We start from the raw sequence: 27,240 nt of genomic DNA on the forward strand, positions 1-27,240 counted from the left end.
ATCCGAAATGTGGAGGTGTGTGGGTGCCTATTGTAAATTAATGCTGAAAAAGATGCTTCCATGTTATGTTACTACAAATTAAGCTATAACTAAACTAGTGAAATCGGTCCGCCAACTTAGAATATCACTAATGGCAGTTGGCTATTGGAGATGCTTGTTATTACCCCGTCGGTCATCAAATGGAAAACGACGTTCCAGTGCAGCATCTGTTCCAGGGCCAAACCAAAGATGGCGCAATAGAAGCCAAGGGCGTAGATCAAGGTCTTTTGGCGCGTCTCGGTCGCCACGTTGAAGATCGCCTTGAGCTGCAGCATCACGTTCATCAGGAAATGAATGCAGCACACCAGCATCCAGGGAAGCATAGCCAGCAAAATCTTCACTGAATTCTGCTTCCGCCAACGCGGCGAGGTCACCAGGCTGTGCATTAACGCCATCGCGGTCAGGACGAGTGAAACGGCCGCGTAGAACATAACTTCCAAATAGCGGGCCTTTGCAGTGCGTTGGTCTTTTTCGTCCACGTCCAAGTCCAGCGTGGCCAAAGGAGCCACTATGATTGTAGTCAGAAGCGCCGTTCCGTAGAGCAGCTGCATCACGATGTCGATACTCATCATTAAATATTTCACTTAAAAATTGTGTAAAATTCAGAGTCAGATGAAAGCTAACGAAATTTGGTAGGTGTCCATGTCGTTGGGGAGATCTTTTGAAACATTTCCTTTTGCCTACTTTGGTATTTAGTAATATTAATTTATTTTTTAAATTCTGAATAAAAGAAATTGAAAATACCATATTTAATATTTTAAGCCTTTAATGGGAGAAACTTTCTTTGCGTTTATACAAAATTTAATTACACTTTTTAGCTTTTCTTGCCTTTGCATTTTTTTTTTGTATTTTTAACTAGATTTTATTAGAAGGTTTCATTAAATATACAATAGGGAGGAAACGGAAATAGACAAACGTTAGCTGAACTCTTAGAGGTAATAATCGAGTCGATTTCCCGGGAATCGAATTGTAATCAATATCCTAGAGCGAGTGTCGTTTAAAGGTAATCCTAAGCCTAAAGGAGGAAGCATTTGATATGTTGTAAAAATGTTTAAATATATATTAATGTGTACATATCATATTGAGCTTATCTTATGTATGCGTGTTTATGTGCTGGTAAAATTACAATTGATTTAAATAATTAATAACAATTGGTTGGGCGGGGGTTTAGATTAAGCCGTGTTTCCGTTTTGATTCGCTCTCTATTTCGCGCATTTGTTCGATTTCCTATTCCTTGGCACTCTATGCAAGTCTTACTTTATCATTAACTTTAATTAAGATTAGCCTTACAATTTGTTAGTTTTCGTTTTAATTCATTGCGTCTTGAGTATTTTTCCTATAATTTCATTGGGTCTCAGAGTGTGTTTCATAATTTACATACTTAAGAATTATTTAACAACATTGAATGTTTTCTTTAACGCTTTAGTTTGGCCTAAGTGTAGTCTAACTTTTACGGATTGCTGACAGGGAATGTTCATTATAGGATCTGGAGGAGGAAATTAGGTTTCGCCTAAATGCTTTTAGGAAAACCGACATTAAAGTTATCAAAGAACTTGATTTACCCATCATCAGGTTCTCAAATTATGATTCCATTAAAATCTTTTAGTGGTTTTCGAAACATCCTTCAGTCCCCTAAGACATGGCCCCTCTATCCCGGATTACCCTTTCTGGCGCTGAAAAACATCCTGGCCACCTTGCCCAGCGCACCCACAAAGTCCCATCGCTCGCCCGCCTGGCTTGCACTGGATCCCGCTGATCCGTCTTGATGATGGTGGTGGTGGTGGTACTGGTCCTGACAGGATGGCGGGACCTGCCCCTGGTCGTCTACCACCTAGGAGGGCGTGGAGTACCAGCCGCTGGCCGGGCTGCCCTTGTGGTAAAGGTGGAAGCTCGAATGCGGAGCGAAGTATTGCGGCTGGTCGAGATTACTGTAGGTAACTCCACCCTCGGTGGTTGTGCTGCCCGAAGGATGCATTGTGGCTGTATAGGATGCCTGGGGCTTCAGAGGCAGCGTGGCGGGCACCACGTCTCCGGATGAAGTGGCGTACTGTCCTCGGAGTGGATCGGGGGCATAGTCGTATCCTCCGTTGGAGGCCAGGACTGGAGCCGCCTTACCTGGCTGATTCGAGTCCCGGGGAGACACTGAACTGGGCGGGGTCATGGCGTTGTGATAGTCAATGGAGCTGTGGTAGCCGCCGTAGGTTGACACCAGGTTGGTGAAGGCATCAGCGGAGGTCTTCTGGCCGCCAGGATGTCCACCGGAAGCGGCGGAGTGCAGCTGCAGGTATTGGTTCTCGTAGGACGACTCACTGCCCGGCGGAGTGGGCAGCGGACCTGTTTGCTGATCGCCGTAGAAAACTCCGGGGCCGACTCCAGTTGGTGTCTGTCTAGCCGTCGCCCGGATCACGCTCTCCCGATTGGCGTATAACTGCCGGAGAAGGGCGGTAGCTGGCATGGGCGCCGGCGGCTGTTGGTAGGGAGTGCCTATCCATTGAATGGTGCTGCTTTTCTCGTTGGGATCCAGCTGCTGTTGTTGTTGCTGCTGCTTGAGCAGAGAGTCGGCACTGAAGTCCGTATTGGGCGGGGCCACCGCCGCTGGCGAGGGCAGATGCTTGGACATGGCCTGCTCCAGATCCTTGACCGCGGAGTCGGCCGCGGACGAGGGCTGCTCATCCACAATCGAGGGTAAGCGGCTGCGTGGCTGCTGATCGCGTTGCTCCATTGTCGGTAGTTTGGGCAGAGGCTGCTCGGAGATTACCTGCTCTTGACCCTGGTCCTCCGCGTGCTGTGATGCCTTGGTTTTTCGCTTTCGCTTAGTGGACTGCACTGGTGGAGTGGCTGCCGGAACTGGAGTGGCCACTGTGGTGGGCAGCACTCCCGAATCGATCTCCACACCCAGCGGAGTGGGGCTATCCTTGATCATGGTGAGGCTGTTCAGGGAACTTCCATGCGAGGCGGCTGCGCTGCGACCCCTGCCGCGGTGCGAATGGGTCTCGGAATCGGTTTTCGGTGAGTTAAGCTTCATGTCTCCGGCACTCAGGTGCGAGTTGCCTTCGCCACTGGCATCTCCTCCTGGCGACCCGCTGCTTTTGTCGTTGCCCAGTCCCTCCTCGTGCTTAATGCTATCCGGACTGGGTTCCAGTTGGCAGCAATCCAGTATCATGTTCTCGTTCTCCCGGTTGCTAGTGGTTAAAGAGGTTTTTAGTGGATTTTACTTTTGTAATTGCTTGTCCTACAACCCACCTGATCACATAGTTCACGCAGATGATGTTCTGCTCATCGGCGTTCTTTGTGCTGCAGACGACGGTGGCACAGGTCTGGAGCCAGGTGTAGCCTCCACTCTTGTTCATCAGTCGGTAGTATCCGGTCAGCACCTGACCCTTCTCGATCACTAAAGATGAGATAAGAAGAATTGTTATTCGCTTCCGGGTCAGATTTTAATATATATACTTTTCTGATAGGGATATATATGTATATATATATATTAAAAAAAAACGTATTTTACGTATGTGATGTCTTGAATACTTACGGTCTGAGTGGCTCTTCCGCAGGCGGTTGGCATCCTCGGCGTGACACAGTGAGTACAAGCTCTTGTTAACCAGGTCCTCCGGGGAGTAGTCTAGCAGATCGGATACCCTAGGTTGGAAAGTTGTCCCATTAGCTTTGAACCGATAAGTGGGTTAGTGCAGAGTAGCTTACCTTGGTTCGCAGTGGGCTACTCGCAGGTCAAAGTTCACCCTGGTGACGAACATGTCGCACTCAAGCCGGATCTCGTGCACCGATGGCGGAGGCAGCGCGATGGCCAGGGCAACCATTCCGAGGAGTGGAGGTTGCGATTTGCGACTGTGGGAAAATGTGTACTGGGGACGCAGCTTGCACAACAGCAAAACCACCTGCAAAGGTTCCAAGTGAAGCCAGGACCGGGTTAGTGGAGGATGCTATTTTTGGAGCAAGTGCTCCATTCAAGTGCTTAGAAACTGTGTATTCGATGTGGTTGGAAGGAAACTAGAAACTGGATTCCAGAGATCATAATGCTTGACAGGGACTCCTAAGTATAAAATAGTATATATTTATCTAAATTGCTTTTCGTCTTCTTTAAAAGTTTGGTTTGTAAGCCTTCTGTTTAAATGCTTCACTCTTAGTATAAACTTATTGATAATAAACAGATATTGCGTGTAATATTATGATATTTATGATAGACAAAACTGAAGATTGTTGTACAGCATGTGATGAATACTCCGATGGTGAAACGATCGATTGATTGATTCATTGGTTGATGATTGAAGCAGCTCCGCACTATTTATTCGATACTGATCAATCTAAAATCAGTTAGTGGCTTTGCCTTTGTTTTTTCTCTTTAGCAAACACAAAAATTATGGCCGAAATAGTAAGAAGAACTTAAAAAGCGAATTCCTCAGTAAAGAATTTTGAGTAGGTTTTTGATTTTGCCTTGCATTTTAGCATACAAACGTACTGATTTCAATTGATACGTACCGAATAGTTTGAGCCCGGATTCTTAACGTTTTTAGCATTGTTACTAGCATTGTTGCCGTTGTTGCAATTGCTCGTTGCATCGCTGGCCTGTAGATAAGCAGTGGATGGGATGGTAATACGTAATACAAAATGCGGTATTGCAGGTTACACAACACAACCGAAAACTTTTTCTGTGGGTTAGTCTTACTGTTACTCGGAAGTCTTACATTAGAAGTAACTCCTAGGGCCAACGAAAAAATTAATTAAAACCAAAAACAAAATACAATTCATAATCCCAAAACTGATCGGTTAGAAATGTGACTACAAGAGCGAACACAAATAAAAAGAGCAACACACAACTTAAGAAAAATCAAAGGAAGGATAGTTTCTCTCAAGGATAGGAGGAACAAAGAGCGGACACTCACCCGATAGCCTGAGGATTTGAAGTGACAGCCGCGCTTAGTCAGCGTGGACTTCATACGGACACAGAAGCTTCGATCGTATCCCTTGTAGCCGCTGGTCGAAGCTTGGGTCATGGAGGCCGCAACTGTAGGAGTAAAAAAGTTTTGGGATTAAATTGTGTATTCACTTGTGAGGACTATTTCATCAGCAAACCCTATCATTTCTTGGCATGTCATTGAAATCGTTACATCCATTCGGATCCCACCCCGCACCAGGGATTCATTCCCCCACCTGGTCCTTCGACAACTCGGACTTGACTCACCGTCGGGATTGTTCGTACCGTGTGTGCCGCTTCCATCGTCGGAGGCTCCGGAAGTGGGGGAGGCCATACCACCTCCCGCTCCGCCGCCTCCTCCGCCGCTGCTCGAGCTTCCACCGCCGCCGCCGCTTGTTAGGCTCAGGCCCAGCTGCTCGGCGATCTCGGAGTGATCCGCCTGGTGGATGTAGTCGAAGATGCTGCTGCCCGTCATCTCCACCTGTGACAGGCCCAAATAGATGGACACCGTCTCGGAAATATACAGGAAGCGTCCGTCTGCCGCCACAGCAAGGGCGAAACCATCCAGCGACTGCAGAAAATGAATTCATAGGGAAAATATTTTATTTAACGGGTATTAAGTGAAAGGAGATTAGTTTATAATGAAACAACACCAAAATGTGGCGTTTAGTTTTTCCTATACCAGGTCTTTATATTGAAAAGCCATGTTTTTTTCGGTGTAAATTTAATCATATGCACAAGATGGCTGCGGGCTATCGCGCTCCCCTTCGTCGAGCCTACTGCCGTCTCTTTCGCTACCATATCTCACCTGTAATATGTGGGTGCCCTGATGTTGCTCGAACAAATCGACAGCGGGGCTGCGACGAATGGCGGCACCTGCGGAGAAAGAACAGGGAAAACGGAGTGTCAGTGGCTAGAAAGTATGCAAATGCGTTTCTTAGGATATAACATTTATTATTTGAGAATGGCTTATATTAAATAATAATAAATAGTAATATAATGACATGGAGGATCGCATGTGTTTCGGGACCCCCTGCGTTATGGTTGAGCCAACTCATAAACGATGCACCCCTGCCCCACAGAAAAGACAAGAACAACAACCGCAGGGCATCATAAATATGGGTTCGGCCATTCAATATTTTCTCAGCTGAGTCCCTGCAAAGCTTATTTATTTAATTCAATTATAGAATTTTATGATTATGGACGACCCACCGACCGGCCAAGTCATAATTCGCACAAGTGCAAATCGCCCTTTATTCCTGCCCCTCAAATCCCCAGCGATTTCGAGTACTGGACGCGCTAAGTTGGCAAACAGTTTCCGCTTCCGCTCGGACATGGCCATATGTGGCTGAAGGCGTGCCTTAATGACCTTCGAGCACCACCCGCCCGAGAAGCAAGAACTCCGCCCGCCGAAAATATTCCCTCTGCCATTTTTTGCGGCTGTGGGTCAAATTGAAGTGCTTTTTATTGCCCCGCAGCTTGTTGCTCCTCATACTCCCAGCACATAGTATACAGCTCCTTCCCCGGTTTCTCTACTACTTTCTGGGTTTAGTTTCGCATAATAATCCAATTGAATGGATGAAGGCGTTACGGCCACTCCACAGCCATCCATACATAACGCCCCATTGATTTTGGATTATTTTTTAGTGCCTTGACTACCTTTTTCGCTTCTCGATGGCCCTCGCCTTTTGGCTCTGCTTTTTCCACTCTGCCACTTTGCCAGTTGTCTGGGCACACAGAAAGAATTCAATTCAGCCAAATGATATGATGGCTTAATTGATGTCATTCAATAGGGATATACCAATTTGAAATGGCCTTAAGCACTATAACATATTCTAATTCACCAGTGTTACATATTTGCAACATAAAACTAGAATTTTGAATGCTTTGAAATATTTAAAACCCATAAGATTTTCTGTGAGTGCACTCGACCGTTGCCAGTTGGCAGCTTTTGAATACTGTCTGAACTGAGACCTGGCAAAGAAGTCGTGGGCTGTCGTCGTGGAATGCCTTTTTCACTTGACGTGACAATGCATTGTCAACGTCGCCGGAGCATGACGTGGCTCACTGAGGAATGGCTCGGTGGATAGGTATGGATGGATACAGCAAGGTAGATATAGTGGCTTGGAACTGCCGACAATAACTCTGCTGCTCAGAAGTTGAGAAATTCCCCCTCGAGTGCTAGTACTGCTATCAATGTTAAGCTTTAAAGCGAGGCTAAGTGTCGACGGACTCGGAAATTTAAGTGAATATATTTAGTAAATAAAGATAAGTTGCACACTTAGATGTTGGAATTTGTAAAAGATATTCGGCCGAAGCTTAAAAAGGTTTATAGCAATTGATTCATTACTTCGGTCACTTTCAATATCTATGTATGACCAATCGCAGAGAAATTTCCGCTTGATCATTTGCATTTGACGCAAGACATCCGCCATATTGTCGGCCATTTGCGATCGCTATTGGCCAGAAAGAGATGGAGGAAGCGGCAATTAAAACCGAAAGCAGGAAACTCAATTGCCCACATTTCGTGAGGAGCGGGCAGCATTGTTTGCCTTCAGTGAATTCAAAACTGTTCGTTTTTTGCCGGGTTGGTTGTCTATGACAGAAATTATGCTCGTAGGCACCTACAAAAAATTCAGCTTGCCAAGAGCTTGGCTCGAAATAAAGCAAATGTATTCGTCGACTTTGTCGACAGTAATTTAGATTTCGTTTTGGGCTTTTGCCGGATTTGCATAAAATATCGTTATTAGGCGCAGTTTATTTTTATTTGCTGCGCATGCGCGACCATTTTGGTCTCCATTCCGTGGCAAAGGCAAGGGGTAACCGGCGTGTGTCACTGTGACAGTTTGTGGAATTTCAGAAGGCCCCATTCAAGTGATTGATTGGCTTTCAATGGCATCGATATGGAAATGACTGTTCTTGAAATTATGTTGAATCATTGACTGGGGTATGGAGAATAAAGTCCCCTAAGAACAGTCTTATTGATGCTTAGCTCAAATCTCGGGACTTTATTTGGCGATTATTTCATAGGTTTAATATTGTGTTACTTACTTTTAAGCTTACTGCTGCTAGAGGCTTCCCGAGTCCATGGCGGATCGCCGTGTCCGGAGAAATCCCTCAGCTTCAGGTAGCTGATGGTCAGTCTTATGATCGAGGCCTTGTCCAGCTGGCTGGTGATGGCTGCCGGCAGAGGGAGCATCTTGGCCAGCTCGTAGAACTCGTAGTTCTCCTTTCCGCGCCGCGATCTCGCCGCGTCCCTCGACTTCTCCTTCCGCAGCTCCAGGATGCTGCAAAGTCAACGAAAAAGATGCACCCGTGAGATGTTTACTCAATAGTAAAGGAAAAGGCAAATCAATCAGTAAACATAAGTAGACACTGACGAACGACTAGAGGATCAGTCCACAAGACGACTCTGCACACCTTTCGCACCTGTCAGCACCGCGTCTTCGGCCATTTGTTTGGCCAACCCATGGCTTTGTGATGGAATGGTGTCAGGCCAAACTAATTGCCCGACATTTGTCAGCCATTCAGCGGGTGGAGGTTTGGGTTCAGGTTGGGACTTCGAATAGGACAATAGTTTGCCAGACAGTTTGTAGCTGGATAAATGGCAGCCCATTTGTTGCAAGATTTCCCAAAGCCCCAGCGTTTACGCGTTTTCCCAGAGAGTCTTCGAGTCATTCTTGATATTATCATTATTATTTCCCCGCACATCTTCGAATCTCTGTGAAAACGCCGCCTGCGTACGATCCCATCTCAGTTTTCTTACTTCCCCTAAATGAAACTTTTCATTCACTAAACTTGCAGCGGAATCTGTACAAAGACTGCCGCCGTTTGTGGTTCGGGGCTGGTGGATACGGATCTGCGCAACCTTCTGCGGTTCCGCTATCTGCAGGCGGCCATCTCTCTGAGCATCTTCGTCAGAAAACTTGGCTACAGGCCTTCATAATTTAAGTTTGTTGACAACTGCTTTGTTGTTGCTCTTAATGTTGGCAGTGCTGTTTTGACCTGCAGTGAAATCATTGTGCGCTACACAGCTTGAGCAGAGCATACCACCTTCCTAGGGGCACTTTATAAATTAACAATCACAACTTTTTACATTGTATAACACTGATTGTGGAATGGAAATAAATTGTTGAATTGTTTCGGTAAACAGTTTTCAGATGTAGAAGATAATTCATTTGCAGTTTTTCTTGAATTGCGATTACATAATGACGGCCGAAGTTCTTTCCCGCTGAGCCCTGACCATATCTCAAGGAAATTCTCACAAAGGGCCACGGGACTGATAAAGCAATAACGGTACCCAGGGCCATTTATACCTTCACAAAGGCCCCGGGCCACACTTCTTATCCTTTATCCTTCTGTTCTGTTGTTCGAAGCCCAGGATAAAGAAAGGTTGACAAGGAAACTGGATGACTTTCCCCACCCTTTCTGACCGCAGTAAGCCGCTTACACTCTCCGTATACCGTAATTCCCGCATTAAGCCGCTAATCGAATTGCATCTGGCCTCTATAAAAATATTGGCACAACAAGCTCAATCAAGTGAAAGAATTTGCTCTAAAGGCTTGTTGCGCAGATTGAGAGAAAGAAAAGAATCTGGAAAAAAAGAAAGCATGTCCAGCAAAGGTAAATTTTTTGAGGAAGTAATACTTAAGGAACGAAGTTGAAAACTCATCCTTGGCGAGACTGCAATTGGCTCGATTTGCCAATTTTTGCTAATGACAGGCGATTTTTTCGCATGTTAGACAGTGGCGAATTTCGCGCGAAATTAAATCCAGACCGCACATCATTTGTCAAGGCAACACCTCCGGATCCCGACTGCACATCATCACCCCTCGATAGTGGCTCATTTGAATGGCATTTCGATATTGACGAGGCCAAGATTAATGTTTTTTCTGGCCCAAAATCGAATTTTCTTCCGCTCTGGGAGGCGAAAATTGTTTCGGGTTCAGTTTCTTGTCGTATGGGTTTTTTGAACCACACTATTTTATTAGGAAAACATTAACGGCATGTACCGCAGGTACTGACATCTCACTAAACGTAATTTCAACACAACTAATTAAAATCGTTGTTGTTGATGTGCGCTGTCCGTTTTTCTTGGATGCTTACGCTTAAACAAAAAGCAAGTGGCTGAGGGAAAACTGGCTTGGCCCGTGGCAAACTGACAGTCTGGGTTTCTTTTTAATTATCAAAATATTTTTATGGCCAAGACGACGACGCTTTCGGCTGAGATACGAATCTCCAAGTCGGTGCCGAAGACGGGACTCCGAGATTCAGATTCGGGCTTAAACCCAAGCCGACGTTTGCTTGTCTTTTGAGAGCCAGAAGCCGCGCGCGGCTCAAATAAAGCTACAAAAACGAAGCTTCAAGCCTGTGATGAGCGCATTAAAATAAATTTAAGAGCCCTCAAAATGTTTGCAGTTGAGGCAAGGTTTTCAGTTTGGGCTAGCACAGATTTGCGAGTGACCTACGATAAACAGAATTAGTTAATATTCTCTTGTGTTTTCTGAAATCCAAATCCTGCGTTGAAATAATGAATGCTTGCTACCAATTTTGAGGAAATGAAAATAATTTTTTTTAATGTAAACTTGTATGCGTTTGTTTAAAGAAAAATGTGGAGGATAGTTTCAATGTTCTATTTGTTAATGTGTAACATTAAAACTTGGCAAACCGTTTCCGATCCTATATCATTGTTTATTCCTGTCTAGAATCACTAAGAATCTAATGAAAACATAAACTCAACAACAACTTTCTTAATTGCCAGTATATAAACATCCCTAATTGTGAAACTAAAAAATAATTATCTTGAAAGTGGCTAAAGTTTCCAACATATTGCGCAATATGCATATTTAACATATTTGTGCAGAATTGCGGGTGTTCCTTTCTTGTTTTTACTTTAAAACTTGAGTTTCTTCGCCAGTTCATGGACTACTAACCCGGGCTCGAGGGGCTGTTGCTGGGCGTGCATTCCGGCACCTGGCGGCTGCTGGTGTCCGGTCATTTTGTTGTAGGGCGGCATGGCGCAGAGGTCCTGCGTGGGCACCATCCAGCTGTGGGTGAAGGGCACCGCGGGCATGCCCAGGGATCCCATGGTGGCCATGTGGCTTCCGGGATGCCCGGGCGTGGGCTGTCTCTGGTATCCGGCGTAGTCCATGGCCACGGCTGCCTGGTACGGCAACATAGCGATGCTCGATGCTTTTTTCTTATTGGAAGCCTGATGATCTCAGGAAGTTTTCGACTACTTTCTGGCACTCTATCACTTGTTATTGCACTTGACTTGGGGCACGGATTCGAGGGGGCGTGGCATTCGATTTGAAGGCCGCATCCTTTTGTTTTCCACGTCACACAAACGTAATCACACACGCACGTGTGGTACGTGTCCTTAGATATCCTGCAATCCTGCCAGCAATGTACGGGTCACGCACTACGGATCGGGATCGGCAAACTAGCCGTCAATCGATTGGCATTCAAATGAGGCGCGTTCGCGTCCAGTTAATTTATCTCCGGCACTTGGCACGTCTCCGGGTTACTGGTTACGGGTAACGGGCTACGGCTACGGGGTACGTTCGTCGCCCTGCGTTCTGCGTAATGAGACCTGCCAATTACGGACACGCACTGCCTTCGCTTCGAAAGGGGGGGTGAGCGAAAGAGATGGCCCTACGGATATACGGACACACTTGCACGGCCGGGCTGCGTACGTGAAACTGCAGCTGATGACGCTGAAAACGGAATACGGAATACGATGTACGGAGTACGCCTACGGAGTATTGTGAGCACGAGTACGGAGTACGGTGCACGAAGTACGGTATGCGGTACGTCCGTCGCTGACGACGAGTACGTGCAGAATAATCCAGAGTCACGTTCACGTCACCGAACAAAACCAAAGCAGGGCAAAAAGGCAGAGAGAGAAGCCCAACAACAATCAGTCGGTGGCAGAGCGCGCGCAAGAGCGAGAGAGGGATGGCCCGCGAGCGAGAGGGCACACCCGAAATTTGGGGGTGACTCTGTAAGCAAAAAGCGAAGCAACGGCGCCAAGTGCTAGCGGGCATTAGGGTAACTCAAAAACAAGGATAACAGTTTTTTACACATTTTATTGAAACGTAATAAGACATTTTACTATTTATTGTTTTAAGAAATTTATAGGTACTAAATATGATTTCGCTAATGACTATATAAACGAGCTCAATTAAGGAGCACTTTAATTTTGTCGTCCTCACATTTATATATCTCTTAAATAAAAAAAGTTGTATATTTAGCTTTCTAAAAACGGTGAGGAGCTCAACAATGATATTGAGCCACCTTACTGCTCCAGGGTATGTTTGTGTGCGGGTGCCTTTGTAGCTGTGTGGGTGAGCAGCACCTGACCGCCGGCAGAGTCATGTGCGAGCAGCGCCAGTAGCATTTTAAGCAGCCTCACGCTCTCTGCACACACACACTCCTTCCGCGCACATACACAAGCACACACACAGGGGGCGGGTGTGTGTGCGTGCAAATGGGCGGGACGTGACGCGGCGTCGAATCGGAATCGACATAGTGCGCATACCAAATGAGCCGCATCCGTGACGGTAGAGCGAGTGGGACAGCAAGAGCGGCCAGAGAGAGATGGCTGGATGTACGTGCCTGTTGGCAAACGGGTTTGCCCTAACGCCATCTCGCTCACACACACGCACGTAGCGTTTATATACTGCACAATGTAGGGAGAGTGGGAGAGAGAGAGAGAGAGTGCTTTTGTTTGGCGCTGCAGCACGCGCAGCAATTAGTTTACTTCTTTACACATTTGGGAATTCGTGGGCCTCTCGCTCGCACTCACCCGCTGCGTGGGTGTTGTTGCTAGCTCGCCTTTTTATGTGTGTTTGTGTATGTGACCGAAATGCCAATGGTAAGCTGAGAAGCTAAAGCCTATGGATGGAGGGATATATCCTGCGGAATGAACGCGAACCCTTGAACTATGGGGCCCCAGAATATAGTGTTTTATAGGGGCGTGGCGGGGGCGCACAGGTAGTCCGGGGAGGGGTGTGATTTGTTATTCCGAGCTCGCACAGACAGAAGCTGTCTCTTTTATGTGCCTATTTGTACAATACTCCCCCACCGCGCCCACACTACGCCCTATAAGGAGTCCGTGGAAGAAGGTAACATCCTCTTAATTTCCAAGGAAGGAAGGTTCAATCGTCAAGGTGGGGGTCACCATTTGGCTGCTTGCTTTGAAAACAAATAGAAAGGATGGTTCCAGTGTATAATATTTAATAAGTATCATAGTGAATTGGAACTTTTTAATCAGGCACAAATCACTGTAGTTCCAAATTAAATCTTGTTCCTTTTTTTTAATTCTAAAGATGTTTCGCCTTCTGTTGTTCTTGCCATATTTTCCAAAATTTTTCCAATAAGCCAGATGTCATCAGCGTAAGAATGTTACCAGTTATCGGTTCCTCGATTCGCTGGCAGTTTCATCACAAGTATACAAAAACCATAGCAAAGTCGTTTTCTTGGCCTTAACCACAGGCAATTTTGATGCCCCCATCGAGACCATCGAGCCCCCCAACCCCAGGAGTAGTATAAACATTACGTAAGCGTAACGTAACTGGAACATGTGTAGAAACCGAAACGTGATCGATTTCTGGGGAGAGAGTGAGTGAGATGGCGAGGAGACAAGTTGGCGTAGCGAATTCTCCCACAATTACGGCGGCGGCAATTGTGAATTTTAAAAAGGAAACGTGCCAAGTGTTTGGGTCAGGCGCCAGGGGGTTAGGGGTGTCCAGGTTCAGGTCCAGGCCGGGAGAAGAAGAAGAGGTGGCCGAGAGTAGACAATGAATGAGGAACTCGAATTCAGCGCTCGCCATAAAAATCGAACGTGGAAAGCGTTCGCGCTTCCGGAATGAATGGCAGGATGTGGGGCATCAGGGGGTTAAGGGGCCAACGGGCCTGTGGTCATGTCCACGTCCACATCCACATTCACGTTCACGTCCAGACACCGGGCAGACATCGTGGCCATCATCATCTTCGTGGTCATCATCATCGTGAGGCATTGAAATGGTCCGGGGGCAAGTGGAGAAGCCTCCTTTTGTAGGTCGGAAATCGGCAGTGCGTGCACACTGAACAAAAAATGAGAGCGTAAATCATTGATTTTAGAACATATTTTCGCGGACTAGAACCATGAAGGAAATATTGTTCATGTCCAAAAAGGTACTCAATGCAACATTATCTGTAGGCTATCAGAAGACGATTCTTTGTGCAACTTAACGTTACTAACTTAATGATTTTAGTGGTTATTATATTTCTTATTCTTCCTATCCTAGTCCAAAAGCCTTAAACCTTTTGATCTGAATTCTCAGAGCGTGCTCAATAAGTTCGATATTTTCCGTGTCCGTGGATTGTGTGTGGATGGTGAGTGGACGGCGTGTGGCATCAGTCGCCCGAGGACAATGGCCACGGACGTGCAACGATGCGTGTGGTGGCGCCTCAACCCCTCAACCCCTTAAACCCTTAGCACCGTGCCCCAATCCCCTATAGCCACCCCCTCGCCATTTTGAGGTGCGTGTGCGTGTTGCGGGCGTCGATGGAACATGGACATGAATTTTCATTTCGGTTTCAGTTGCGTTTTCTGCTTTGGTTTTTCGAAAACACTTGTATTCCAGTCAGGAGCCAAAACTCGCTTTTATGAATGAAAGAGTGCGATGGCCAGCGGGGGCAGAACTAAGGCTCAAGTGTCTGGCGCACGTCTAGCCTGCTCTCGCACACATCACGTCCCAGGAACTCTACAGTAGCAACCTGCATCTAATACTTTTAATAGGCTGAGCTTAAAATAACACGATTTAATTTCCTGTGAGAAAGAGTTTAACCTGTTCTTAAAACCCAAAACTAGGGGATCATAATTGTTGCTTACGTAAAGCTAGAAAACAAAACAAAACAGATATCAAAATCACCTCGTAAATAGAAGGTATGTAAAGTAATGTTATATTAAAAACGTACATTTCCAGCAGAAATTGCGTTAAAAGTAAGAAATACCAATTCGTCGGTTTCTCGGTCAGCGCAAAAGAGACGGAAAGAATACTGGCGAGTTTTTGCATCCATCACGTTTACTCGGACACACGAGGCGTCCATTTCAAATAGGAACGTGATGGCCAAACGCAATCCACATCCAAAGAAACACAATAATGCAAAAATAACAAACACAAAAATGAGAACTAGAAAACCATTTACGGCGCCTGGAAAACAATCGATGAGCAAGTGATCGAGGCGATAAGATAAGCGAGAAATGAGTGAGAAAGGAGCCAGAGAGGAAGCAATAAACTAACCGCGATCGCTGATCTGTCACCATTTCTCCTTCAGTAGGCTGGGCAAGCCCCCATAAAAGTGACGCGAGGTGATAAAATAGCTGGACGAAATGATTTCCAGAAGAATCATTTATACACCCGGAGGAAATACATAATTACTGGTGAGAGTTTACAGCACGTTATACTATCTTTTAGTATTTGATAGGCAGGCATGTAATTCCGTTAAGGATTTCACTTAACAATAATAGGTACGCTTTATTTTAAAGTTCAAACATACAAATATTTAAAATATTTAAATTGCTTATCAACGAACACATTACCACCCAATTTTTATCAGTGTGTTTAGTCACTGATGCTGCAATCTGCCCAAAAAATAGTAGCCGGAGAAATGCATTATCTTGTTGTCAGATCTGAGGAGATTTTTTTGTGCCCTAACTGTTTCTCGATTGTGTAACACAACAGAGAGCGAAACAACGAAAGCAGTGACAAAAGGAAGAAAAACAATAAGCGGAGTTTATAACTCAAAACCACAGGAGAGGCCAACAATTAAGCAATAAAACATCAGTACGAGAGGTGGAGAGCGAGGGTGAGGGTCGAAGTCCGTGAAATCGGAGTAGTGCAGTTCGGGAGCGTGATTCTTATCGCAATTGTGCGTGCTTCCGATGAAATGTTCTCCGAGATCTCGAAGCCCCTCTTTTCAAATGGAGCTGGGGCCATAACTTTTTTTTTGTGTGTGTGTTTTGTGTGGATGCCATTTTTTACTTTCTTTTTTACTTGTGAAGTTCTGTCGCTGTGCCTAAAATTGGCTTATATCGGATTTACATACATATGTACATATGTAGATAATGGTACGTTATTTTCAATAGCTCTTAAAAGTTAATTCAAAATGATCTGTTGTGCTCGGAATTAATAATTAATATTCTTGCACCTTACTAAACTCGGTCGGGATGTGGAGAAATAACCAATGCCATTTACTATATCAGATCGAAAAAAAGTTAATACCAAAAGAAACTACAGTTGGCAACGCATGACCGTGAAAGAGCGAAAAACTTAACAAAAAAGAAGGTATCGAATGAGCATTACCTATAGCGTATACATACAATAATGTTGAATAAAATATAATATTGTCGATTTATAAGACTGGATTATACAGAAGAATTACTTTACTAATAGATGGCTTTATGTTAATCCGATATTTCACTTTTCTTGTGTCTTTTCAGTACTACCTCACTGGATTGAGTTTTGACTATAGATAAATTTGAATCGGCGATGATGAAAAACAATTGGTGAGTGGTTTTCTTTTTTAATCTCGACTAAGTTAATTGGCTTGAAGACCCTTGTGACGCTTGGCCCAATACGCCCGTAATACCCTCTGAAGATGAGTCCTCCAATCCCCGGTTTTCTGCTCGCGAGCTGGAAGCGTGTTCGGGAGCCAAAGTGCATTCTTCGCGTGGCTCGAGGTTGGTTGAGACCCGGGGAGGGGGCTGGAAGACTGACTGGAAGACGGACCTGAAGAGAGAGGAATTCGCTACGGGATTTTCATGTGCTTCACTTTGGTTTTGTGCCTTATGTTTTTGTCAGTTTGTCATTTGCGTTGTTCAATTAATTGCAGAAATCAATTTGAGCAATGCAACTTTACCTCATTGCTGCATTGTTGTGGCCGAGTGTTGTTATCGTTGTGCTTTCCAGTTGATCGATTCATTGGAAACGGATTGGGGAACGAATTGGGACTCGGCCACTGCTGGGTAACTGCTAATTGCTACAAGGCTCGATCCCAGAGTGCAGAGTCCTCAGACCCGGGTCTGAGAACTAGAAACTTGTCTAGAACTCCTCCGATCACTTCCCCAAGCTTCCCTGTTCTTCTAGGGGCTTTCTGCCTCAGATCTTCCGGCAGTCCAAGAAAAAGAGTGTGACAACGCGCGACAGCCCCGAGATAAATCCAATTAGTCCGATATTTGTACTTTTTATGTGAGAATTCCCATTAAAAATGTAAAATGTCATAACAAAACGAGAACAAGACAACAAGTCAGCGAGGAGCAGACTGCGCACATCAAGTGGAATCTCGTCCGGATCAAGCCGAACTATCTGTACACTAGATTAGGCCAGGGGAACTATGTTGAGAATAGTTGTGTCTTGTGCAGATCAGGGATGTTTAGGATCAGTCATTTCGCTGATTCCCAATTTCGATTTCTAGCTATTTGAAAACCCACTTTTTTAGTACGAATGGGTTTGGTGATAATGTGATTTTCGCATTTGAACCAATCTAACGCTCTATCAGTGATAACCGGCCGGCATTAGATACCCTGAAAGCTGCCAACGGTTTCTGCTGTAAGCCGCAGATACCAGGTATCTCATAGATGCGCCTTTGACGTCTGTCGCGCCGACTTCTAAACATCGGGAGATGTGTAGTAGGCCCAGATGGAGAACCTCGGGACGCAGACGGCGGCGAAAAAGACGACTTCGCTGGCATTCCGGCATTCAATAATTTTATGCTAACAAATGCGATGCGCAGTCGCAGTGGCCGCCGCCGCCGCCGCCAAGTGGCGCTGAGGATGGACAGGGGCTGGGATCTCCAGATCTGGGACCGCGGATCGGGGAAACTGAATCGTTTACGGTAACATTAACACTTACCGCGCATTCACTGAGGACTGGGCCGCTCCGATCTCCTCCATGGACTTTCTGCAAGAAGAAGGGGCCGAAGAAAAGAAAGCAAAAAGCACATTTAAGTCGGGCTGTTGAATTCGATTAGCGTGAAGCTGTTACGGCGGGAAAAAGCTGTGGCATTTTCTAAATAAATTAAATTAGCCGATAAATGTCTCGGCTCACTTGTTGGCTGCGCTCACCTGTCGCCCCAGCACAGTGCGTCCTCGCGGTATCTGCAATGGAGATGGCATCGTAGAATTAGCGGGGATCTCAGAGGAACAAATGCCGCTTTGGGCTCTACAAGGTTAACAGGAAGTGCAGTGAATAATATTTACCCTGAACTACCATCAATGGCTGATTAATTGGTCTGCCAGATTGATTTTAGGGATTGTTAAATACAGAGATCCTAATACTAGCAATCACATTGAATCATCTCTAGCATTAGCGAGTATCTAACAAAAGGCAGAACTACAAGGTCAACAGGAAGTGGATTGGCAAAATCGGAACATAAGGAACCAGCAATCTGGCCAAATTATACAAGAACTGGACATTATATGCTGGCTTCCACTTTATAATCAAGTGCAAGCACCGATCTAAAATTTATTGATTTGTCCCTCGACTCTCTCCCCACTTCGTTCTCCACCTCGAGCCTCCTGCGCTCGTAAATCATTGCCCCCAAAAAGTATACCCTATTCTACCATTCGTCCGTCCCCTCGGCTCCTTCCCCAAAATTTGCTGACCCTTCGATCGGTGGTTTTTCGGAGGCCTGTTGGGCCGCTCCATCGATCGATCGAAACCGTTCAGGCTGAGCGCCGGCCAGGGGAGCGAAATGATTTCGAGTCGCAGTCATGGCAATTATCAAAATTGTAATTTGCTTCGCGGATTTTCTCCCGGCTTCCTTTAATTTCGCTTTGATTGAGTTCATCAGTTGCGGGTCAAGCTTTTATGGGAGGAGTCGTGGAAGGAAGTGATAGTTCCAGCCGGTGATGAATGACAGTGGAGAGAGGGTTTAAAGTCTAGCTATTATACCTTTACTTTTGCTAAAAAACTTAGAGCAAGCCACCAGCTTTGTGATTCAGGACTTTGGTTTCATCACTTTCACCGAAATTTATTATTATTTATCCTTTCTTTAAAAATAATTTAGAAAATGTAGAGAACCTCCTCAACATCATCCCTAATCTATTAGCGGCTTCCACTCGGTTGTCCACAGCTCTTGTCAAATTTTTACTGGTATCCTTTGCTGCGACTCCCACTCCCCACCAATCCACTGAGACACGTGTTCTCCCCCAACGATCGCTGGGGAATGCCAAGGAATTCTCCGCAGAGCGCGGAAGGGGCCATCTGAGGGCGTTCGTCTCCGGCGAACATCTCCTGCGGCTGCTATTTTTAAGTGTTGGCATAAAAGGCTCCTCCAGCAATGAGATGTCAACATTGCTGCGCAATGAAAAAAGAGCAGAATAAAGCTCGATAATAACAGATAATTGTGTTGAACATAGGCCAACTATTTGGCCGGACTCCGGTTCTGGCCGCCCCCCTCTCCTGGCCGAGATCCCCGGCTGAGGGCCACAAATCAAAGCCTCATCAGCGGAGATATAAAGTTCAAGTGATCGAATCGATCTCTCAGGTGAAATTACTTAAAAAAATATCGCTAAACTCGGCCATAGAGTTCAAAAGTGTATTTTTTTTTTGGATTACATGTAAGTTTAGTTTTTGACAACTAACAAAAAATTGCCTATATTCTAAATTGGATTGGACCCCCAAGTTAAGTTTTATTTTCGATTGTATTTTTTCTGAGTGTTGTTTCTCTTTATTGTTGGTTTGCTTTTCTGGGGACTTTGTCCGTCCTGGCATCCATCCATCGATCGATCGGCCGGCCAGCTAGCCTGCCAACCATCGATTCCAGTGAGTGTCACCCGGTTATCGAGGAGCAGCGAGCAGCGAGGAGCGGACGGGGAGCGGGCAAGATCGGCCCAATACATCGTTGTCGTCGTCACTTTGATTGCGTTTCGTGCCCAATTAGTCTCAGAGCACTTGAGTGCGTAAAAACTTGTACCGCACCATAAATAAATTGGCATGAGGAAGACAGGAGCCAGCAGCCAGCAAAAGTCGGAGTCTCGACAGTGTTTTCCACTCCGTCTTCCCCCTGCACGGACTCACGGGCTGAAGTTCAGACGTCGTTGTCGCCAGGACTGTCAATATAAGGAGGTCTAGGGTTTTATTCTTCTGGGCCCTTTTGCCTTTTTCCCTGCTGGCGAACTGGGCAGTGGAAATTACATAAGGGCTGGCCAAACCGACTATTAAGAGGTTGTTCCCGGCCAGCCCAGTCCATCCCTCACCCCTTTTGGCCATAATTACGGAACATATTTCATAATAATAAGGTGTGTAATCTGCACATTTAACTAGCCTACGAAGACCTCCAATTACAGTCGCCCCACGTTTGGGGTGCGATGTTTGTACATACTTAAAAAGCGATTCCTTAGGATGTCGTCACGAACTGATTGCAGATCTACGCAGAATTCCATTGGTGATAATACGGAATAATTTATTGTGCTCTAACGCATCCAGTTGCTAATTTACATCGTTTCCATTGAAAATATATCTATATTTTTCATAGTTTCTACCGACCTATAATCATCCCCTCGTGGTCACCTGAGACGCCCAACTCCATGGAGCGGATTTTCCCACCGTCACCACCGAATTGCCTCCGATAGCTTCCTGCTGTTCGATTGGCGAATTTCATCACGATCGTTACAAAACCCGATCCACTGTAGACTCAGCTCCTTTATGCTCCGCTCTAAAGCGGCGACAGATCGTATTTACTTTTTGAATGATGCTGTCAAAGGCCCCAAAGCGATTTGTGGTTGGACACTGATCGGACACGCGATCCCCTCGTCCACCCCTCGGTGGCCTATCTATCATTATTGATTGTGCCCAAAAGAGACGACGCTGTAATGGAGGAGTGTGGGCCTGGGTCTGGGCCTGGACCCAGCCACGGCGATTGGATTGGGGTCTCCTCCGTTTTCCGATTTGCGGTAGTCATGGACAATTATTTATATTAAAAGCGAATTGCTCAGTGTGCCGTGCGCCCGAGGAATGTCTACAAAAATATTGAGTTAAAATCAATTCTCTTGACTACGAATCGTAGAGGGACGAGTCTTATTAATCTTGAAATTTGGCGAATATATAATTTAAAAAAATAATAATTTAAAGGTCCTTATTGCAGGTTCATCTATAAGCTTGAGTTATTGTTACTCACAATTAATAATAAATGGATTCAGAAATGTATTCTGAAATTATCCCCATCACTTGTGGGGCGTTTATTTCTGCTTAAGTATATTTTTAAAATTTTAGGGCTTATTCTTTTTTTCTGACCCAACTTTGTTGCTTCTTCTCCAACGAACATTTTGTTTCGTTTTTTTCTGCTGTTTCTCCACTTGGCCTTAATATGAAATTTTCGCTCTAAATTCCGCTGATCAATGATTGCCTTTTGCCGATCCCTCGGCTCCAGCCTCCTTCCGACTCCTTTTGAAGTCCCAGACTGACAAACTGACGAACTGCTGTTCAACTGATCGAGTTCGACTCCTTCCTCTGCTGATCATCATCATCATCATCAGCCAGATCGAAGACAGCAACGATCCCAGCTTGTCTTCTTACCGACCTTGCTGTAGTTATTGTTGTCGGCAGGGATTCCAACAATTTCGAAAACTTCTCATACATATTTATAAGTTTGGCAAAGTTTTTGTTTTTGCGAAAAGAGATGCGTAAAGCTCAGCCTACAACTTTTTTAAGGATACTCTTATTTGAGGAGATGTTTTGAAATGTTGTCTTTACTGGGTGTGTTAACAATATTGGTAGTAATATTTAGAAATATGAATGGACAGCAGCTCATAAATTTTTGTTATGCACATGTGAAATGTAGTGTGCATGTTAAGGTATAAATTATGTTTTTAGGGTACTTCTTTATTCGATCTCTTTCTAAAATGGTTCTCTTAACTTGATTTTCGTTGATGGTTATTGAAGAACTTTCGGGTTGGACCCTTGAAACCCTTATCTCGACTATTTGATCGCCTGGCAACAGGGAATTTGGTCTTGTGAGGAGGCGATACCCGATACGATACCCTGTACTTCAGGTACAATCAACCCCGACTATCTTCGTATCGGGTACTACTATCTACACATGGTCTTTATATAGTCGCTGGTCTAATGTGCAAGCCATCGATTTATGAATCGCAGACTAATCATCGAGCTAATCCAGCGTTTGATATTCCACTCAGGGATTTGTACTTTTGCACTCTGGGTGTGCAGGCTGCTGAAAGTCGGAGGAGGGGGCATAACTTATTGGGGAATCGGGGGGTGGCCCTTACTCACACACGAGTGTGTGCCGTTTAATGATTGTTATTGTAACACGGCATGAATTTCAATTAATTTTTCGCGCTACCAGAAGAGGAACCACAGCGACTTGTCTTGGCGTTGATGAAATTGTTGGCTCACTTTGAGTTTCGCCGGCAGCAAGGACATCCCTCTCGACTAAGTGTGAGTGTGTGTGTGAGCGTAATAGCTTTATGCCTGCCGGCTGTGTGAACATCAAGCTCATCAACTCACCAAGGAAAAACCATCTACACCAGATAATACTTGAGTGCACTGAGGGAAAGTTATGGCCCCGAAATTGTAATTTGAAATGAAATGGAGACAATGTCACTACATAAAGACTTCCGCACATCGATCGTTAAAAGTGATGAGTTTTCGTTCGAGGTTTATTTATCGACTCTAGCGCTTAACAGAAGACTCGAAAAATCATTTCTCCCAGTACATTGACTGCATCTTTGGCCACTTGAGAGCCAGAGGCAATGTTGTAATTTGCCTCAACCTGCAACTTGATGCTGCCGTTGCGTCTTCCGCTGTCCGAGTGGGTGGAGTGTTGGGAGAAATTGAAGGGGATTGACTGGCGAGGGGCAGAACCCACCGGCTGAAAGTCAATTTCGGTTCGAACAGTTCGTCCTGCTCAAGTGTTGCGCCTCATTTGCATAAATTAATTGAATGCGACGTTGGACAGCAGGAGAGGACCGAGGAACCACCGCCTGGGAACCTCCGAACCACTGAGCCATCGAACAAGTGTAGCCCGTAATGCATTTTGGGTGGGGCCTGGGCAACACCTTTGCGGATCCCCGGATTTTCATCTCCTTATTGGAGGCATCGGCTTCTGATGGAAACTAATGATTGAACTGGAATCTGCGGCCTTTCTTTGTAGCCAGATGCTTTGATAGGGACGCGTTCTGATTGGAATATTAGGGAAAGTATTGTGTTGGTCTTAACGTTCTGATAAAAATGGCTTAAAGTTCCTCCTGAATTTAACTAAAGTTTTATTAGCAATACAACAATACTATAATGATACTTATATCCCCTATTTTTTTCGTTTGTTTCCCAATCCATTTGCGAGGTTGCCACTTGGATCTCCCGCTTTTAATGCCTGTTCGCCGTTTCTCATATGCTCATTCCCATCATCAAGTTTATATGTCTGTCCCGCCATATCCCCGCCAAATCCCCGCCAAATCCCCGGACGGAGCCAACATAATCGCAATCATAATCTGCTGCATTTTATTTCATTTTCTCGCGCTGAGCTTTGTTGCTTTTTTGTTGCCTGGCTCTTTGTTCGGTTTCATTTTGCTCTTTATGCTTTACAGCAATTTCTTAATGGCCGTCTTGCAGTGCTACTAACCCTGGTACCCCCATCCCGGAACCCCCTAAATCCCCTCCCTGGGAGCTATCTGGGTATCCGAGTCCACCAATCACGTTCGAAATATAAATTGTTGAAATGATGGTTTTTCACTGCACATTTTGCGGTGTTACCGTTGTCTGGGATGGGGTCTTAGCTATACGGAGGGGGCTATCGAGGGGCGATGGCTGAAAGGGGGGACTTGGCCTCGAAAACCGCAAAGAGCTCGAATCCTCTTTGCTGACCATGGAAAATTGTGTGTGGAGATCGCTTTGTGCAATGAAAATGCGGTTCGTGCTCCTGGCCCGTATTGGGGATTTTCAGCCCCCTTTGCCGCCCGTGATGGCGCCCAATCCCCCTGGAAATTCCCCTTCCAATAGCCAAAGCAACAAAGTTGTCGGCTGTAATGAAAAACAAACGTCCCAGCAATTTTCCAGTTAGGTCAAAACTCTTTTTGTCTCACTCGTTTTTAGTTATCGTGGCCCCTCCCCCGTGGCCATCCATTTTTCCCAGTGTAATGTAACTTTAACGAATTGAGGCATAAGCAAAAATAAAAAAGTGAAAAATAAAATGAAAATAATGGGAAAAAGACCAAAATGAAATTGAGGCAGAGTCATCAGAGGCAGCCCATCGCTGGTTGGCGAGGGGAAACAATCACAGTTTAGATTTCAGCAGGGAACCCTTTTCCCTCCGCGCTGGTTGTGCTTTTAATATTACTTCGCGGCCCTCTCTTCGCGTCTTCGTCAATATTCGCCAAGGTAATAACTCAGGTGATTATAGTAATTATGCGTTCTGACGCGATCCAGCCACGGATAACGCTATTCCGATATAATTGAAAAATGCTGATAGACGCTGATTGTGTGAGCCGAGAAGTTGGAGTGGCGGAGTCGGGAGTTCAGAGTCGGAGTTAAGGTTGCAGTCCCCCAGTTGAAGCTTAAGTCCGGAACAGGGAGGCCTATGTGTGCCTTAGAGATGTGCGTGAGCAGCTTACCGATAGGCAAGGAAGTGAGTCACGAGACTCACGACCCAGGGCGCAGCTATAAGATTGATAAGAATGCCGAACTTCCTTCTGTACTACTTTTGATATATACATTATTCCGGATTTCTATAATGTTTCCATATCCTTCTAACTTAGCATATTTATCAAATGTTTCGCTATGGATTAACAAATCGAAAGTCGACCCTGTGGCCCATCTTGCCCATCTCTAGCCATCCCAAGTCCCAAAACCCCAGACACTGGTAGTCAAAGCTGCTGTGCCTGCATCTGAAACTCCTCGAGTCTCAATCCTCAATCTTAACTACAACCTCGACTCTCTCGGCGGGGCCACCAATCAGAGTTCATGAATTACATCGCCATTGCAATATTGTTGTGGGAATGTCTAAAAGAGGTCTCGGCTTAAGACAGAGCCCGGATTGCCACTTTTGCTTCATTGCTATTGCGGCGAAATGTTCTTTGATGCCGATTTCATTTTTCGATATTGAAAATAACCATGAATTACGGAGGAGGATTATGAGACCCAGAGTATTGGGAGTGGGAAAAGTGAAAGAAGGAGGGAGCTGCCCAACTTATCTCGTGACAATCGCCCGACTTCGTGAGGCGTTCATCGCTCGCTTTTCGGTGGCCTGGTCAGTGAGTGTCGAAAGTGTTATTGTCACGTAAATTCAATTAGTTTAATTATGAGTTTCATCGATGTTGGCACCTCTGTAGTGCTCTGCCTGCACTTCATAACTGAAAAAATTTAATTTTTCGGACATTTCATTTTTTTTTTGGCGAAAGCTACTTTTGGGCGGGACATACTTCGTGGTGGGTATGAGGTGACAAGGTGTCAGACATGCTGGGGTCAAAAATGGATATTTCAGCATGTTTACGATTTAAAAACAACTTGCGATGGTTGAACATGTTTCTTATACGAATAAAAACTGATAAGGTGTACTTTTTCAGTTCCTTTAAATGAACATTTTTTACCCAGGACCTCACTTATGAGCGAGTTATTGCCTAACATCCACCCCAAATAGGATGAATTTAAGTGGAATAATTTTCCACTGCTAGTGGGCAGTTCCATCAATTGTCTCAGCATCTCCGCACCTCAGCACCTCAGCCCATTGGATATCAGGTGGACACTTTTCCGCCATTGGCAACGCCCCCAAAATTTGCATGCAAACTCCAGCGAAAGAGAAACCAATAGAGTGTGCGAATGGAAGGGATATATTGGTGCAGCGTGAAGTGGTTCTGGTTTCGTTTAATTTACCTGTAGTAGGGGAATCCCTGCGGCACATGCAGATCCATCGGCATCCCTCCGGCGGTTCCCAGGTGCGGATGGTGGTGCGGATGCGAGTGCGGATGTGGGTGTGGATGCGAGTGCGAGTGGTGGTGGTGATGCGAGTGTATAGGATGGTGCATTGAGTGGTTCTGGACATGCGCCGCAGCAGCCGCAGCGGCGAACCCGGCATCGGAGGCCATTGAGTGGTGGCCCAAAACGGCGGCCCATGGCGAAGCCACGAACCCACTGCCGTGGTGCTCCATTCCTAGCGGTTCCTCTCTATCTATATATATATCTGACTATATGCAGGCTTATTAGGGTGAGTCCGCTTTTCATAGACCCGGGAATCGTAGGTGTGGAAAGAAAGCTTTGCAATAATATATCTTTGGAATGGCAATAATAGCAATTAACATGTCTGCCAACCTGACCAATAAGGTATCGTTCTAAAAATGTAATTGGAACTCAATTCTGAACTGTTAATAATTGTGGAATTTATAGCTTATTTTGTACCGAATTTAAATTTTAAACAAATTAATTAAATTAAGTTATGCCGATAGAATTCTTTCCGCCCCTGCGATTGATCTCACGGAACTCGACCCACCCTAATGCGAGACTATTTATTTTCGCCGATAGCTTTTCAGCTATTTATCTTTGATTTGATGTGGTCACACGCACTCTCACAGAGACACAAGCACTTGCGGATTATATAGACATATTTGCACATTCCGTTTGGGCCAAGATGGCGGCCATTATTTACCGTTAACGCGCATGGCCGTTTTAGGGGGGAGTTTTCGGGAGGTGGCTCGGCTCGGCTCAGCTCAGCTCAGCCCCTTAAATTCATCCCTGTCCCTACCAAAAAGAACCGACGGCAGCCAAAAAGAGCTGATGCAAACAAAAAACAAGTGAACGGTGGCTGAACGTCGAGGAAGGACGCCCAAGTCACAACGTCAACCTTGAATTAGGGGTGTCGCTAGCCGTAGGGTGTACGGATTCGGGTTGCACGGAGACGATACTACGGGTACGATAGGGAGCCGGAGCTGGGCTCTCTCGCATCTGGGCAGTGTTTTTCCTTTCGCACGTTTTTGGTCCGCGTTCACCTCTGCACGGCACGAAAATTGGCGATAAACTATCGTCTCGCCTCGCATCAGGAAACATGGTCGGTCGCCTCGGTCGTTTGGTCGGTTGGTCGGTTGGTCGGTTGGCTGGCTGTTGGAGGTTGTTGGATGGTTGGATGGCTGGATGTTGTTGGTCCGAACTCAAGAGCATCGTCATCATCGTCATCTCATCTGCGCTGCATCTGCGAACTTGGAGCGGCGCATTGCAAGCTGCAAATGGTGGTGGAGCAGGTTTTCGTATGGGAGAGTCGCCGCCTCACAGATACAGACC

General features: G+C 45.6%; 2 protein-coding genes and 1 long non-coding RNA gene across 8 annotated transcripts in view; 1 reads left to right on the forward strand and 2 right to left on the reverse strand.

Annotated features, from left to right (window-relative positions):
* Positions 1–27,240, forward strand: part of LOC116800947 — a 97,403-nt gene that overhangs the window by 38,026 nt on the left and 32,137 nt on the right. The window contains exons 1-2 of one of the 2 annotated variants that reach the window (XR_004361694.1): positions 15,814–16,085; positions 16,458–16,523. This is a non-coding gene — a long non-coding RNA (uncharacterized LOC116800947). Of the gene's footprint in view, positions 1–15,813; positions 16,086–16,457; positions 16,524–27,240 lie in introns of those variants that run through there. The other variant, XR_004361693.1, reaches the window with a different exon arrangement.
* Positions 16–736, reverse strand: LOC6610182. The gene has a single exon (XM_002034754.2). It carries the CDS (start codon positions 609–611, stop codon positions 117–119), a length of 495 nt encoding a protein of 164 aa, XP_002034790.2. The 5' UTR covers positions 612–736; the 3' UTR covers positions 16–116.
* LOC6610183 (protein trachealess) lies at positions 785–26,932 on the reverse strand. Of its 5 annotated transcripts, XM_032717774.1 has the most exons (13): positions 26,456–26,932; positions 25,843–26,153; positions 18,081–18,113; positions 17,869–17,916; positions 8,021–8,256; positions 5,778–5,845; positions 5,237–5,540; positions 4,938–5,059; positions 4,534–4,620; positions 3,739–3,932; positions 3,569–3,675; positions 3,283–3,430; positions 785–3,221 (listed from the first exon to the last, which is right to left on the reverse strand). In XM_032717774.1, the coding sequence occupies exons 2-13, from the start codon at positions 26,115–26,117 to the stop codon at positions 1,871–1,873; spliced, it is 2,973 nt and encodes a 990-aa protein (XP_032573665.1). In that variant the 5' UTR covers positions 26,118–26,153; positions 26,456–26,932; the 3' UTR covers positions 785–1,870. The 5 variants fall into 5 exon arrangements, with proteins under 5 accessions (XP_032573665.1, XP_032573667.1, XP_032573666.1 ...); XM_032717776.1 differs by lacking the exons at positions 17,869–17,916; positions 18,081–18,113; positions 25,843–26,153; positions 26,456–26,932 and adding an exon at positions 10,903–11,785 and having other exon boundaries at positions 788–3,221; positions 5,255–5,540; XM_032717775.1 differs by lacking the exons at positions 17,869–17,916; positions 18,081–18,113; positions 25,843–26,153; positions 26,456–26,932 and adding an exon at positions 10,903–11,785 and having other exon boundaries at positions 788–3,221.

Source organism: Drosophila sechellia, chromosome 3L (assembly GCF_004382195.2).
Source record: "Drosophila sechellia strain sech25 chromosome 3L, ASM438219v1, whole genome shotgun sequence".
Taxonomy (NCBI): Eukaryota; Metazoa; Arthropoda; class Insecta; order Diptera; family Drosophilidae; genus Drosophila; species Drosophila sechellia.